The 16,785-nt window shown below is 38.3% G+C and overlaps 1 protein-coding gene across 3 annotated transcripts in view; it reads left to right on the forward strand.

The window, feature by feature from the left end:
- The window catches only part of LOC123752802 (spermatogenesis-associated protein 13), a 294,193-nt gene extending 283,952 nt beyond the window's left edge, over positions 1-10,241 (forward strand). For all 3 annotated transcript variants that reach the window (XM_069338675.1, XM_069338674.1, XM_069338676.1), the window contains 7 exons: positions 368-589; positions 995-1,135; positions 1,323-1,536; positions 2,926-3,046; positions 3,208-3,326; positions 8,140-8,268; positions 8,925-10,241. In XM_069338675.1, the coding sequence (XP_069194776.1) occupies positions 368-589; positions 995-1,135; positions 1,323-1,536; positions 2,926-3,046; positions 3,208-3,326; positions 8,140-8,268; positions 8,925-9,007 (1,029 nt within the window). In that variant the 3' untranslated portion in view covers positions 9,008-10,241. The remainder of the gene's footprint in view (positions 1-367; positions 590-994; positions 1,136-1,322; positions 1,537-2,925; positions 3,047-3,207; positions 3,327-8,139; positions 8,269-8,924) is intronic.
- The last annotated feature ends 6,544 nt before the right edge of the window (positions 10,242-16,785 follow it).

Here is a 16,785-nt window from a genome sequence, read left to right on the forward strand (position 1 = left end):
TCAAAACAAACTGAGAGAGGATATGAAATTTCAGGGCTGAATTAATGCATAGGCAAACACAATGCATACCAGAGGTTCATAGTTTAGTTAGTGTTTACTTGTGCTTTTTTACATATATTTGACATTATAAACATTGCATAACTAGATGTGGGGTGAACACACAAAGGTAATTAGGCGAGGTTTTCCCGGGTCACACATCTCTGGATACTAACAGAGTCGTTCAGTAAATATGGTATAATGACTACATAGTGCATATTTTACATAATCATTCTTAGTGAATCACAAATGTTAAACTGTAACATATTCCATAAAGAATTAAACTTCTAATATTTTGTGTTTTTACTTAAAAATAAATTTCCTATTCCAGAGAGAGAAATTTGAAATATACAGTGAATATTGCAATAATCACCCTGCTGCAATGTCATCACTACAAGAACTTTACCAGCACCAAAAATACATTCATTTTTTTGAGGCTTGTCGACTTCTGCAAGAAATGATTGACATATCTTTGGATGGGTTTCTACTAACTCCAGTGCAGAAAATCTGCAAATATCCTCTTCAACTGCAAGAACTGTTGAAGTATACAAAGGTATACTATAATAAATGCTTACTGTAAAATGTATGTACAGTATTTTTAGACTGGAGCCTAGTGCTGGAACCTCTTAGCCACTTGGCACAAAATTTAAATACTGTGCCTGTGTATTTCAGAATATGACTAATTTATATGCATTTGTTTGTCAGTCAGTTATCTTCCAGGTATGAATTATTGGGGCAGTTGTATCAAACTTTTCATGTAATATATTAAGAAAAGGATATACAGGTAGAAATATTAATTTACATCCAGATTTTAATATACTGTACTGTAATTTTAATATCTATTGCTTGATAAAAAGACAAAACCAGCTCATCTAGATTCTGAACTATTAAACTATATGTTACTTCTGATACAAAGCATAATTATATTTAAATATATGTTTTTTCCTGTTCATTTTAGCCTGATCATCCAGACTATACCAGCGTTCAAGGAGCATTGGAAGCCATGCGTGATGTGGCCCTTCTTGTTAACGAGCGAAAACGGCGTATGGAATGTTTAGAGAAGATTGCATCGTGGCAGATTACTGTCGAAGGTTGGGAGGTGAGCAATGAACCTGAAAAAGATGTGATGGTCTAAAATGTTAACCAGATTATATCATTTACTGTCATCATTTGGTCTGGTCATTAACTAGCTTGGTGACCTTGACATGCCAAACAGGTTCCCAATATCCAACATTGGAAAACTATGATAAAATGTTTAAGTTTAATAAATATTTATTCTTGTATAGGGGCCTGAGCTGCTTGAAGATAGCTCGCAGCTGATCTACCAGGGAGAGGTTACCAAAGGAGCTGGTGGATCCTGGCCTAAAGAAGTGACTCTTTTCTTATTTGATCATCAGCTTGTATATTGCAAGCGAGACCTTCTCAAGCGGAATACATTTGTGTACAGAGGGAGACTGAATCTCGACATGTGTGAGATTGTTGATCTGTCAGATGGGAAAGGTATGTTTATGATAAATGTTTTATAACATGTACTGAGTTTGTAAAATAATACATAACCAAAATTTTATTTACTAATATTTATGTTTAAGAAGTAAATTAAATTTCCCAAAAGTATATTAACTACTATTTATATACAAAATTCATGTATGTAATTGCCTAAGCGTAGTTACAGGATGAGAGCTACGCTCATGGTGGTCCGTCTTCCCAGGATTGTCGTATAACACTTTGAAACTACTAATGGGTTTGACCTCTACTTCTTTCTCACTCTACTCATTTCAACCGTCTACCACTCTGGGAAAATGAATTTTCTTATATTTCTTTGGCAGCTTTGTTTAGTTTAAATCTAGTGCATAAAGATAGAATATTTATAGCATTTATAAGGAAATCAATTTTCCATATATAAATGCAGAACTGATGTTAAAATACATACATGTAACACAATGAAGGAGTGATAATTTATTATTTACTAGGTTTCCTAGATTTAGGCAAGATGAAGTTAAATTACATATTGTATACAGTATTTAACAGCTTCATGGAGATCATTGCATAGTTTTATTTACTTACATACAAACTGGGCCAGACTCTGAAGTACTGTGCTGGGATTATTTCAAAGCAGCACTGTATACAAATATTTTATTATGAAGTCAAAGTGTTCATCACTTCACCAGGAAAATTTGAACATTTCTCCAAGTGGTGGCAGGTGAGAGAGGCTGTGATGGTTGCATTAGCCTAGCAACAATATCCTGGCTGATCATGATCCTCCAGGGAAGGCTGGGCCGAGGCAAGGGTTGAAAGTTGATTTTTCAATATCATAAAGTTATCTACAGTCAAATGACTAAATGTATGAGCTGTTTCAAACCTTTTCCATTATTTATTTAATCACGCCCATTCCTCACCGTGACAGAAGCATTTCCCCATCTATAAAACATCAATTCTATGCGTGGAAGTCATACCAGTCGTGTGGGTAAAAATCTGTTAAATTATCTGCTATTATTTCATGGACGCATTGAAGTAGGTTGTTGAATCACAAATATTTGCTTTGTACATACATCTTGTGAAAATTGTTTAACCTTTGATGGTTATTTAAGGTGTATAGTATTTATTGAAAAGCATTTAATACAGTACATGTAGTAACTCTCACAAATTCTTTGAAGTAGCCAGCAACTGCTAGGTTGCAACTCGCCACTATAAATTTTAATTTGTATAATTATGTAACTATTTCATTTATTAATGTTCAGGCTTTGCGTATTAGAACTGCAGATGGTGTGTGTCAGGTACACTCACTTTTTAATACAAAATGTTACAAATTCAGTCCTGAGGGTTTGGATTAACCCACTAGGATTCAGAAATACAGTCTGCAAAGGGTTAACAAAGTTCTTCCAATTTCAGACTCCAGCCTAAACATCAGTGTTCATAATGCCTGGAAGATCCATAGTCTTGAAAAGAACAAGTGGTATGTTTTTTCATGTAAAACTGCTGCAGAAAAACATAAATGGATGGAGGCCTTCAGGTAAGGGAGCTTTAACATGTATGTTGATGGTAAATGCTGTAAATAAATACTTTTATAATACATAAAGTACATAATGTGTGTACAGTATGTAACTCTTCCATGACACACTATTGTTTACAAGTTTTACATCATAATTTCCTTACAATAATTTATGGTTACAGAAGAGAACGTGAATTAGTAGCTGCAGATGAACGCGCAGGTTTTGTTGTGGCAGACAAAGCTAAACATCTTGCTAAAGTTGCTGCTCGCAACCAAAGGAACAGGCCGAAGAGACCGCGGAGTGAGTAATCAAGCTTGAATTTGTTAGTTTTATTTACATTTTTGCATAGGCTGCGGAAAGACAACTGTTGTATTTTCCGATTAAGGCTCTCTTGGTCGTTTCCTTGAGTTATGGCATTAGGTCCACCAAAATCACAGCAGCATGCCAGGCTTTGAGTCCTACAGAGATAAGGTACTCTTGCAAATTCATTCCATAGTCAGAGGGAAAGAAGCAGTGGAAGGGCATACCTCAATCTGCTTCCAAGGACACTGCTCACTATAAGACAAAAAACATATCAAACCACTTGACATCACCTCCAAATGATCATTGGAATCTTATTTTATAGTCGAGAATTGTTTTGAAATTCGCATAAGGATCTCCTACTCTCTACACTTCCTGCCACCCTTTTACTGCTTAGTCTTGAGACAGTCTGTTTAAGGGGGTTCCATGCTTCATGGCATAGTGCCAAATTATTTTATGTACTGTATGTTTAAAATATACAGATTGCCTCGGATTGGTTTCAGGGTTTTCTATTCTGGAGCAGATTGTGAGAACGACCAAATATATCTCTGAGGCTGTTCAATGAAGTTTGGACTTCTACCTTGGCAATCATAAGGTTTATTTGCAGAAATGTTCGTTATGGGGTTTCATGAGCACTTTTTGTATTGGGGGTTTTGCCTAGGGTTTATTTTTTAATTCACTGTTTTAGTGGTCCCTCAGTTTTGGAGGCGGCCTCCATTTTCCCCACCTGCGTTGTTCGGTGGGGATTGTAACTTATCCTATTCCAGTGACTAGTTCTACTTCCCCACTTCATGTGAGGAACATCAGTACATTATCTGCTGGCTCCCATGTGGGCTGTAGATTGTCCTTGTGAATGCCTGTTTTGCCTTGGGCAATTTGTTTCCTTAACTTTGTGTGCACATATTCTCAAAATTAAAGAGTTATGTGGTTGCCCACAAATGTTACTTGTTAGGGCTTTGTTTGATGTTCTAGCCCCAAAGATGTGTGTCCTGACCTCTTGGTCCCTGATGTCTGGTTGTTGGTCTTGGTGCCCCTGGTTGCACCTGGATTCCTGGGCGTGGTGGCCTCGTTATGTGCTTCTTGCACGTAGAACCCTTGGCTGTCTGCCCAGGGTCTCCTGGTTGTGTGCTTTGGAGACCATGTTTGGTTGCCTTGCTGCTGGACTGCTTGTCTTGAACTGATCTCCTTGCTCTGTGTTCAAAATGTTTGCTCTGGCTCTGCATGCTTAGGACTTCTGGGTTTTGTGCCTGGACATAGGGCCATGGGGGAGGTTTAGTTGTTCATTTGTTGGGAATTGTATTCAGCTGATGTACCAGAGTTGTAGCTTTATTCCAAGCTTGTATTCTGTTAATATATTTATTTATTATATATAATATATATATTCTTTCAAGGTTCAGGCTTTTCAGACCTAGTTTATTAACCATCATATGTTATTGCACTGTTTTTAGGCTCATCTTTCCTAGTTACTGTGTAAGATGGTCCGGTTGAGCCTGCCAGATATTTGCCAATGTGGGCATGACTTGAAATACAGTATGTATCACTTCGTCTTCTCCCAAGATTAGGGTCTGGACTTTGATATTGCAACAGCACCTGTGCCTCCAGTTTCTGACTGGACCTTCCTTGTCCCAACTGCAGGCGAGCCTGTTTCACCTGCAGGCTGCTCCAAGCAACAGTCTGTTGAACCACATTTTATCACACGTCAAGCCTGCCCTGGGGTTAGGCTTGGTGAGTAAAGAACTCTTGGAACACATTCCAGGTACAATCTAGGTGTCTGTTGTCTGTGGATACAGTCATCTTTTCCTCCAGGTCTTCTTTACCTTCTGCTGCTTTAAGGGTATCACCACTCCATACTAAGCACCCACTGAAATTACAGCACATGCCTACCTCATAGTACAGCAAGTCCTTGAGTTAAGGAAATATCCCATAACAATGTGTATATACAGTCGTAGGCTTTGCAAAGCCATGATTTTATATTTAGGGCTGGTATACACCTACTTCATGTAAATGCGTGAATGAAACATTATCCCAAATCAAATAATGTATTAGTAGTTACATGTTCGTACAGTACAGTACACCTCAGTTGTTTCCATGGCCCTGGTTTCACCCAAACCAATGTTATTACACAATAGCCTGAGCAACTTTGAACTCCACTTATGTAAGTAACCTTGCAAAATATCTATTCTAGCAGTAATGGAAGAAGCAGCAGTACAAAGCATACATCAATCCATCAATGGCACTACTGCACATTATGACACCAAATAACATGTCCAACAACTCGATAATCTTTCAAAATACTCATTTGTATCCGTGATATAACCAAAAATCTTTCTAAAACTTCATAATTAGTAACTGCCCATTACCCTGACCACCACCAGATAGCAGCACTAGCTAGTTTGATTGGGTCTAGGGAGGTAGCATTCCTCACTTCCTCAAGTACAATCCACCCAAGCAAACTCGTGAAAATGAAGAATAGAAACCAACCATGGTGCCACTCGGCACTTCTTTCACTCAATGCTTGATTTTTTGGAGCAAGGCCCACCCTCTCACCCCAGTTTCTCAATTGAACCACCTACTTACTGTGAAAATTTATAGCTTGAACAAATTAAACCATAGGAACTTGCACAATAATCATCAAAGGCACTTTACCATGCCTCAAAAGTATTCCTGGATATTCACTTTCACTACAAAATGTTTTCTACCAAGATTCGAATCGCTAGCAGCTATATATTTTATGCAAAGCTTTGTGTGTGTTGCTTAGAATAAAAGATTTAGCAATAAGACAGTAGGTACGTACTGTATACTCTACTGAGCTAAATCTTTGTTCAAGTCTTGGAAGTGACAATTAATTTCTGCAGATAATAGAATGTACAGAAACTTTCAAAGATTCTGCACTTCAGCTTTGTTTTTATTTGATACCAAGGCACCTACAATTCTGGAAGAAAAGTGTGTGAACTTCCCGGGAAAACTCTGATCCTTAATTTTCCACTTTTTCTCATTTGAATAAAAAACATTAAAATTTAACAGTGATTGCTAAAGATGCAGGCATCTTTTGTGCCGATTGTTCTCTCAATTGGTTTTTCTATGCACAGAAATTATGGAAAATCCAGTTAATTTTCTCAGTCCTTTTGTCACTCGGCTTGGCACCATTCCTTTCCTTTTTCCTAAACCCTTATCCTCACATCCTTTCAAAGTGCTTATACAGCCATAAAGGGGTAGTGCTTTCTCTTAATAATTTACTTGCCTCAGTCCTACTCAGCCAGTGAGACTATCTCATGCTCAATGCCATTGAGAACTAGTACAACATAATGTACTGCATGCTCTCAGCCAATGAGGTAGTATTTATTGTGGCATATTATACTTTCTCAGTGAGTGCTTTCCACAGTGTGCTTGCCAATGGGTTATATTTATTGTAGTCCGTGCCATTTTATTTGTATTCTAGGGATTAGTTATTACCCACATTGGCTGGTAAATAGCATGCGAATGGCAGTGCTGGTGGTGCTGCAAAAGTGGCAAAGTATCATGCGTGATGTTAAAATGCATGTTAGTGTTTTGTATTTTAGTATCATGTTAATATCTTTGGAAACCATGTCTTGTTGGCAGAAACCTTAGGTTTAATGCTAGGGATGGTGTGGCCCTATACACTTGTGAAAAAGGTTTTCGGCCTTTTATGTTGTATGTAGTAGTAGTTGCAGTTTTGCCTCATAGGACAAGGTCTGGGCAGATGCCCACCACAAAAAAACAGGAGTGACTTCCTAGCCAGCCTATTTAACTTGGGCTTGTGTATATACATAAAGTTAACCATGTAGTATTTAGATATCCAAATGTATTTCCATTTATGCATGTGTAGATACACATTAATACCTGCCATGAATAAGTTACATATTTGGTTCTGTAGGCAGCAATGTGGCTGCTGCCCTTGCATTGTGAGCTTTTCCTCACTTGTTTCATCTTGTTTCCCAAGTGTTGCATCTGGGTGTGTTGGCCCTTATTCTGCCTAACAGGGAATGGTACTTTGGAGATGTTTTGGGTACCATTAGCTTGTTTAGAAGATCCTCTCGCTCTTTCTCATCTTGGTGTTGACTTTTTATGGGGGTTTGGTACCCACTTTTCCTGGGGCATGCATCTTTGCATTTTTCTGTCCCCTGTTCTACACCTGCCTTCCTTGCTGACCATGGTCTCCTGTCATGTCAACCCTTTCTATCTTTGTTCTGTTATTCTGTTGTGAATACAGTGTACACTATGGAGTCCTTGTGGGGCTAGTCCAGAAATCAAATGATTGTTTACCATTGGCAAACTAGTTTGCTTTGTTTTTTGTTTCTTGATTAAAGATATTTTTTCTTTACCTGAACTTTCTGGGCATTTTTCATGGTTTTGGTCAACCTTTTATCCCCATGCTCCACTTGCTTTGAGGATCACACCAGACTGTTTCTAGTGTTAAGTTGGCTTGCACAAGTAAAGATGTCGAAGTATTTATTAATGTTCATGATCTCAGAGTGAAGTGCACCATGGAACTTCCAAGGTTGGAAGCTTTCTCCCAGAAAGCATTTCATTACATTCAACACTTGATTTTTATGCCACTTGCTAAACCTGTAATTTGAGTTGTGTATGCATGTAAAGTTGTTCAGTCTGTTGAAAATTTAGGTTACTTGTGTTGGACCATGTTAGGGGTATATTTGTTTTTCAAGGACACAAGATTGGTATATCAAACTTTCTAAGATTGAATATTTAGTGTTTTTCTCAGATTGTTTCACCATATATCTGCATTGTAAATCACATGAAGCAACCTGAAATAGCTTGGCATGTTTTCTCACAGCAACCAAATCGCACAAGCGTGTACAGGCCATGACGTACGCTCAGGCTGAACTTCTAGTCAATGTTGATCCTGAAATTCGCTCCAATAGCCTTCCCTCAGGTGTTCAGCCACCCGAGGGCAAAAAGAAAGGCAAGTGGGATGAACTTGCCTCAAGTTAGATTAGACCTTTGATCAGCTTACAGAAGCCATTATTGTATATAAAAATGGCTATGGTGATGGTAGCACTTAAACACCTTTGACAATTGATGCTTTTATGAAGCTTTAGTGAGCAGTTACTTTAGTTGGCAAACTGGAGAAAATCTTTTAACAAGCATGAGTTGTTTGTGTACATAATATACTTCCTTAGTACCGTAGTATTGGTAACCTATGTTCAAGAGTTCTTTTCCTTTCCTTCAGACTGCTTAAATTCTTCCGACTAGTTACTGGATGACGGTATTTGTTCAACTGACCATTAGTGCCAGGTGTGGTGGTGGTTTATCAATAATGAAGCTTTATGTAGTCATTTATATGTTGTTAATGCATTTAATATTCATTCTTATAATTTGTATTTTACTGCTGTTTGCACTAAGTTTTTAAGAGCTATTCAAACCAAACAAAAACGGGAAAGTAAATTTTGTTTACCGAGCCTTTTATGGTACTGTACATTATATAAAGTATGAATAAAGTATTTGAGTATTTTATTCAGTAATGAACACAAACTAGTAATTTTTTCATGCAGAATATGTTGTTCATTCTTAAATCTGCCACAACTAAATAAATAATTTAATTTACTTGTGTAATTTTAGGTCTGTGGTTCAGCTTTGGAGGTCATAAAAAGGGCAGAGGATCAGGACGAAATGTGACACAAATTCAGCATCACCCAGTGTGAAGTCAGCCTGATATTCTTTGTGGTAAATCTCATCATAAAGGCTGAAGGTCATCAGCTTCAATACAAGCTATTTAACACTCACGCATTGCCAGTGACTGGAATATTAAAGTGATTTTGGGGATTGTGTATGTTCATGTTTTATTGATCTTATGACTGTTAACTATGATGTTAAGATTAATGAACAAACCAGTATGAGTCGGCTTTGTAAGGTATGGCTATTCCTTACATCTTGGCACAATTGAAGATGTGCCGAGACTGATTTCATAATTGATACATATCCAACCAAAGCTGAAATGTTTTATCTTTAATGTGTTTTTTGAGAATATTTTAAAGTTTATGATAAAAACATATGTTGGAGGAGTCTAGTCATCTTCTGAATGTTTTGTAAGCAGTCTTGAATTTGATTTGAAGAATGAAATGAAAGGTTAAACTTTTCATGTAATTTATGCATCTTTTATTTATTTTATTTTTTTATAAAGAGGAAAGGACATTTTTATTTATGCCACCTGCTGGTTTAGGTAGCAACAAGTCTCATATCATGAAATTTTCATGTAAAAAAAAAAATGAATTTCCAAGTGTGTTTAGTGGAATTACAATATGGTGTCGCTAGATAGGTTTTTATCAAGTGCCATTTTTTTTTAAATCTGGATATAGAAATGCTGTACATGTTTAGACAAAATTTATTTTATTGTAAAATTGTTCCTACAGTACAGTACAGTATATGATTTCCACATTGACAATGAAAGCTGGTTTTACTCCTAATCAGTGTTGTAAAGATATTTTTTCTTTAATGTATTAATCCTCAGGTTCTTTGAAGAATAAATAGTTACTTCATGTGTTAAAAATATAGTTAAACTAAAGATGTTTTGATCTGTGCAAATGTCAGCTATATGTGCCGTGTGTCAAGATTTGTACTACTGTATTTTTATCACTTTTTGGAGGTGTTCAGCTGTTTATTAATTTAAAGTTCACTTGAGCTATTGCATAATGTGGCATATTTGATTTACTAAGACTGGTTTAATATTTTAAACTCCAATTGTTTAAATGCCTTACTCTAAAGCTTGATATATTATTGAATTATAACTGAAAGACCAACAAACATTTGCACGATCTTTCACTGATTGTGTATATTATTTTACCTTGTTTTTATTAAAAATTATAGTTTATCTTTGTACAGATATAAATATATGTAATTGTTGTAAAAATGTATATAGAACAAAATATTTCTTTGAAATTTTTTTTAATTTTCCCCCTCATGTTTCTTGCTTAACTAAAATGTTGAATTATAAAAGGTAGTGGAAGCAAATTTGACTCTTATAATATTTAAAATAAGAAATGGCCAGTATTGGATTTAGACTGCCACATGATGCAAAGGGTCAAGACTCCATAGCCATGAGGGCACTGCACGTCTCACTTAGGCAAAGAAACATCGATGTAAAGAAAGCAGTTGACCAAGCGCATACAAAAGTTCTGCCATGAAGATGCTGATCTCCAAAGGTAGGTGGCACACACGTCTGATCAGGAAAACAAGAAGCCAACATAGTTTGGCAACCTAAACCTAACCTAACCTCACCTCACCTACCCTACCCTAACCTAACCTACCCTAACCTGACCTGACATTTTTAGGCCAAAATTGGGCTACTTTCGCTACTTTTTAGGCCAAAATTGGGCTACTTTCGCTACTTTTTAGGCCAAAATTGGGCTACTTTCGCTACTTTTTAGGCCAAAATTGGGCTACTTTCGCTACTTTTTAGGCCAAAGTTGGGCTACTTTCGCTACTTTTTAGGCCAAAGTTGGGCTACTTTCGCTACTTTTTAGGACAAAATTGGGCTACTTTCGCTACTTTTTAGGCCAAAGTTGGGCTACTTTCGCAACTTTTTAGGACAAAGTTGGGCTACTTTCGCTAATTTTTAGGCCAAAATTGGGCTACTTTCGCTACTTTTTAGGCCAAAATTGGGCTACTTTCGCTACTTTTTAGGCCAAAATTGGGCTACTTTCGCTACTTTTTAGGCCAAAATTGGGCTACTTTTTAGGCCAAAATTGGCTTACTTTCGCTACTTTTTAGGCCAAAATTAGGCTACTTTCGCTACTTTTTAGGCCAAAATTGGCCTACTTTTGCTACTTTTTAGGCCAAAATTGGGCTACTTTCGCTACTTTTTAGGCCAAAATTGGGCTACTTTCGCAACGTTTTAGGCCAAAATTGGGCTACTTTCGCTACTTTTTAGGCCAAAATTGGGCTACTTTCGCTACTTTTTAGGCCAAAATTGGGCTACTTTCGCAACGTTTTAGGCCAAAATTGGGCTACTTTCGCTACGTTTTAGGCCAAAATTGGGCTACTTTCGCAACGTTTTAGGCCAAAGTTGGGCTACCTTCGCAACGTTTTAGGCCAAAGTTGGGCTACCTTCGCTACTTTTTAGGCCAAAGTTGGGCTACCTTCGCTACTCTTTAGGCCAAAGTTGGGCTACTTTTGCTACTCTTTAGGCCAAAGTTGGGCTACTTTTGCTACTTTTTAGGCCAAAGTTGGGCTACTTTCGCAACTTTTTAGGACAAAATTGGGCTACTTTCGCTACTTTTTAGGCCAAAATTGGGCTACTTTCGCAACGTTTTAGGCCAAAATTGGGCTACTTTCGCTACTTTTTAGGCCAAAATTGGACTACTTTCGCAACGTTTTAGGCCAAAATTGGGCTACCTTCGCTACTTTTTAGGCCAAAGTTGGGCTACTTTTTAGGACAAGTTGGGCTACTTTCGCTACTTTTTAGGCCAAAGTTGGGCTACTTTCGCTACTTTTTAGGCCAAAATTGGGCTACTTTCGCTACTTTTTAGGCCAAAATTGGGCTACTTTCGCTACTTTTTAGGCCAAAATTGGGCTACTTTCGCTACTTTTTAGGCCAAAATTGGGCTACTTTCGCTACTTTTTAGGCCAAAATTGGGCTACTTTCGCTACGTTTTAGGCCAAAATTGGCCTGCTTTCGGTACTTTTTAGGCCAAAATTGGGCTACTTTCGCTACTTTTTAGGCCAAAATTGGGCTACTTTCGCTACTTTTTAGGCCAAAATTGGGCTACTTTCGCTACTTTTTAGGCCAAAATTGGGCTACTTTCGCAACGTTTTAGGCCAAAATTGGGCTACTTTCGCTAACGTTTTAGGCCAAAGTTGGGCTACCTTTCGCTACTTTTTAGGCCAAAGTTGCGCTACCTTTCGCTACTTTTTAGGCCAAAGTTGGGCTACTTTCGCTACTCTTTAGGCCAAAGTTGGGCTACTTTTGCTACTCTTTAGGCCAAAGTTGGGCTACTTTCGCTACTTTTTAGGCCAAAAGTTGGGCTACTTTCGCTACTCTTTAGGCCAAAGTTGGGCTACTTTCGCTAACTTTTTAGGACAAAATTGGGCTACTTTCGCTACTTTTTAGGCCAAAATTGGGCTACTTTCGCTACTTTTTAGGCCAAAATTGGGCTACTTTCGCTACTTTTTAGGCCAAAATTGGGCTACTTTCGCTACTTTTTAGGCCAAAATTGGGCTACTTTCGCTACTTTTTAGGCCAAAGTTGGGCTACTTTCGCTACTTTTTAGGCCAAAGTTGGGCTACTTTCGCTACTTTTTAGGCCAAAGTTGGGCTACTTTCGCTACTTTTTAGGCCAAAATTGGGCTACTTTTTAGGCCAAAATTGGGCTACTTTCGCTACTTTTTAGGCCAAAATTGGGCTACTTTCGCTACTTTTTAGGCCAAAATTGGCCTACTTTCGCTACTTTTTAGGCCAAAATTGGGCTACTTTCGCTACTTTTTAGGCCAAAATTGGGCTACTTTCGCTAACGTTTTAGGCCAAAATTGGCCTACTTTCGCTACTTTTTAGGCCAAAATTGGGCTACTTTCGCTACTTTTTAGGCCAAAATTGGGCTACTTTCGCTACTTTTTAGGCCAAAATTGGGCTACTTTCGCTACTTTTAAGGCCAAAATTGGGCTACTTCCTACTTTTTAGGCCAAAATTGGGCTACTTTCGCAACGTTTTAGGCCAAAATTGGGCTATTTTCGCTACGTTTTAGGCCAAAATTGGGCTACTTTCGCAACGTTTTAGGCCAAAGTTGGGCTACCTTCGCTACTTTTTAGGCCAAAGTTGGGCTACTTTTTAGGCCAAAGTTGGGCTACTTTCGCTACTTTTTAGGCCAAAGTTGGGCTACTTTCGCTCCTTTTTAGGCCAAAGTTGGGCTACTTTCGCTACTTTTTAGGCCAAAGTTGGGCTAATTTTGCAACTTTTTAGGACAAAATTGGGCTACTTTCGCTACTTTTTAGGACAAAATTGGGCTACTTTCGCTACTTTTTAGGACAAATTGGGCTACTTTCGCTACTTTTTAGGCCAAAGTTGGGCTACTTTCGCTACTTTTTAGGCCAAAATTGGGCTACTTTCGCTACTTTTTAGGCCAAAATTGGGCTACTTTCGCTACTTTTTAGGCCAAAATTGGCCTACTTTTGCTACTTTTTAGGCCAAAATTGGGCTACTTTCGCTACTTTTTAGGCCAAAATTGGGCTACTTTCGCTACTTTTTTAGGCCAAAATTGGGCTACTTTCGCTACGTTTTAGGCCAAAATTGGGCTACTTTTCGCTACTTTTTAGGCCAAAATTGGGCTACTTTTGCAACGTTTTAGGCCAAAGTTGGGCTACCTTTCGCTACTTTTTAGGCCAAAGTTGGGCTACTTTTGCTACTTTTTAGGCCAAAGTTGGGCTACTTTTTAGGCCAAAGTTGGGCTACTTTCGCAACTTTTTTAGGACAAAATTGGGCTACTTTCGCTACGTTTTTAGGCCAAAATTGGGCTATTTTCGCAACGTTTTTAGGCCAAAATTGGGCTATTTTCGCTACGTTTTAGGCCAAAATTGGGCTACTTTCGCAACGTTTTAGGCCAAAGTTGGGCTACCTTTCGCTACTTTTTAGGCCAAAGTTGGGCTACTTTTTAGGCCAAAGTTGGGCTACTTTCGCTACTTTTTAGGCCAAAGTTGGGCTACTTTCGCTCCTTTTTAGGCCAAAGTTGGGCTACTTTCGCTACTTTTTAGGCCAAAGTTGGGCTACTTTTCGCTAACTTTTTAGGACAAAGTTGGGCTACTTTCGCTACTTTTTAGGACAAAATTGGGCTACTTTCGCTACTTTTTAGGACAAAATGGGCTACTTTCGCTACTTTTAGGCCAAAGTTGGGCTACTTTTGCTACTTTTTAGGCCAAAATTGGGCTACTTTTTAGGCCAAAATTGGGCTACTTTCGCTACTTTTTAGGCCAAAATTGGGCTACTTTCGCTACTTTTTAGGACAAAATTGGGCCTACTTTTCGCTACTTTTTAGGCCAAAATTGGGCTACTTTCGCTACTTTTTAGGCCAAAATTGGGCTACTTTCGCTACTTTTTAGGCCAAAATTGGGCTACTTTCGCTACTTTTTAGGCCAAAATTGGGCTACTTTCGCAACGTTTTAGGCCAAAATTGGGCTACTTTCGCTACGTTTTAGGCCAAAATTGGGCTACTTTCGCTACGTTTTAGGCCAAAGTTGGGCTACTTTCGCTACTTTTTAGGCCAAAGTTGGGCTACTTTTGCTACTTTTTAGGCCAAAATTGGGCTACTTTTTAGGCCAAAATTGGGCTACTTTCGCTACTTTTTAGGCCAAAATTGGGCTACTTTCGCTACTTTTTAGGCCAAAATTGGGCTACTTTCGCTACTTTTTAGGCCAAAATTGGGCTACTTTCGCTACTTTTTAGGCCAAAATTGGGCTACTTTCGCTACTTTTTAGGCCAAAATTGGGCTACTTTCGCTACTTTTTAGGCCAAAATTGGGCTACTTTCGCTACTTTTTAGGCCAAAATTGGGCTACTTTCGCTACTTTTTAGGCCAAAATTGGGCTACTTTCGCTACTTTTTAGGCCAAAGTTGGGCTACTTTCGCTACTTTTTAGGCCAAAATTGGGCTACTTTCGCTACTTTTTAGGCCAAAGTTGGGCTACTTTCGCTACTTTTTAGGCCAAAATTGGGCTACTTTCGCTACTTTTTAGGCCAAAATTGGGCTACTTTCGCTACTTTTTAGGCCAAAGTTGGGCTACTTTCGCTACTTTTTAGGCCAAAGTTGGGCTACTTTCGCAACTTTTTAGGACAAAATTGGGCTACTTTTTAGGCCAAAGTTGGGCTACTTTCGCTACTTTTTAGGCCAAAGTTGGGCTACTTTCGCTACTTTTTAGGCCAAAATTGGGCTACTTTCGCTACTTTTTAGGCCAAAATTGGGCTACTTTCGCTACTTTTTAGGCCAAAATTGGGCTACTTTCGCTACTTTTTAGGCCAAAATTGGGCTACTTTTGCTACTTTTTAGTCCAAAATTGGGCTACTTTCGCTACTTTTTAGGCCAAAATTGGGCTACTTTCGCTACTTTTTAGGCCAAACTTGGGCTACTTTCGTTATTTTTAGCCCAAAATTTCGCTACTTGACTTACTTCTTAGCCAAAAATTTTGCTACTTTCGCTACTTTGTAGCCCAAAATTTCGCTACTTTGTAGCCCAAAATTTCGCTACTTTGTAGCCCAAAATTGGGCTACTTTCGCTACTTTGTAGCCCAAGATTCGGCTACTTTCGCTACTTTGTAGCCCAAAATTGGGCTACTTTTGCTACTTTTTAGCCCAAAATTGGGCTACTTTCGCTACTTTTAGCACAAAATTTCGCTACTTTTTTAGCCCAAAATTTCGCTACTTTGTAGCCCAATTTTAGGCTACTTTCGCTAGTTTTAAGCCAAAAATTTTGCTACTTTCGCTACTTTGTAGCCCAAAATTGGGCTACTTTCGCTACTTTTTAGGCCAAAATTGGGCTACTTTCGCTACTTTTTAGGCCAAAATTGGCTACTTTCGCTACTTTTTAGGCCAAAATTGGGCTACTTTCGCTACTTTGTAGCCCAAAATTGGGCTACTTTTGCTACTTTGTAGCCCAAAATTGGGCTACTTTCGCTACTTTTAGCCCAAAATTTCGCTACTTTTTAGCCCAAAATTTCGCTACTTTTTAGCCCAAAATTTCGCTACTTTGTAGCCCAATTTTAGGCTACTTTCGCTACTTTTAGCCAAAAATTTTGCTACTTTCGCTACTTTGTAGCCTAAAATTGGGCTACTTTCGCTACTTTTTAGGCCAAAATTGGGCTACTTTCGATACTTTTTAGGCCAAAATTGGGCTACTTTTGCTACTTTTTAGGCCAAAATTGGGCTACTTTCGCTACTTTGTAGCCCAAAATTTCGCTACTTTTGCTACTTTTTAGCCCAAAATTGGGCTACTTTCGCTACTTTGTAGCCCAAAATTTCGCTACTTTCGCTACTTTGTAGCCCAAAATTGGGCTACTTTCGCTACTTTTTAGCCCAAATTTTTGCTACTTTCGCTACTTTGTAGCCCAAAATTGGGCTACTTTCGCTACTTTGTGGCCCAAAATTGGGCTACTTTTGCTACTTTTTGCACAAAATTTCGCTACTTTTTAGCTTAATTTTGGGCTACAAAGTAGCGAAAGTAGCCCAATTTTGGGCTAAAAAGTAGCGAAATTTTGTGCTAAAAGTAGCGAAAATAGCGCAATTTTGGGCTACAAAGTACTGAAAGTAGCCCAATTTTGGGCTACAAAGTAGCGAAAGTAGCCCAATTTTGGGCTACAAAGTAGCGAAAGTAGCCCAATTTTGGGCTACAAAGTAGCGAAAGTAGCCCAATTTTGGGCTACAAAGTAGCGAAAGTAGCGCAATCTTGGGCTACAAAGTAGCGAAAATTTGGGCTAAAAAGTAGCGAAAGTAGCCCAATTTTGAGCT

Source organism: Procambarus clarkii, chromosome 40, assembly GCF_040958095.1.
Source record: "Procambarus clarkii isolate CNS0578487 chromosome 40, FALCON_Pclarkii_2.0, whole genome shotgun sequence".
Lineage (NCBI taxonomy): Eukaryota > Metazoa > Arthropoda > Malacostraca > Decapoda > Cambaridae > Procambarus > Procambarus clarkii.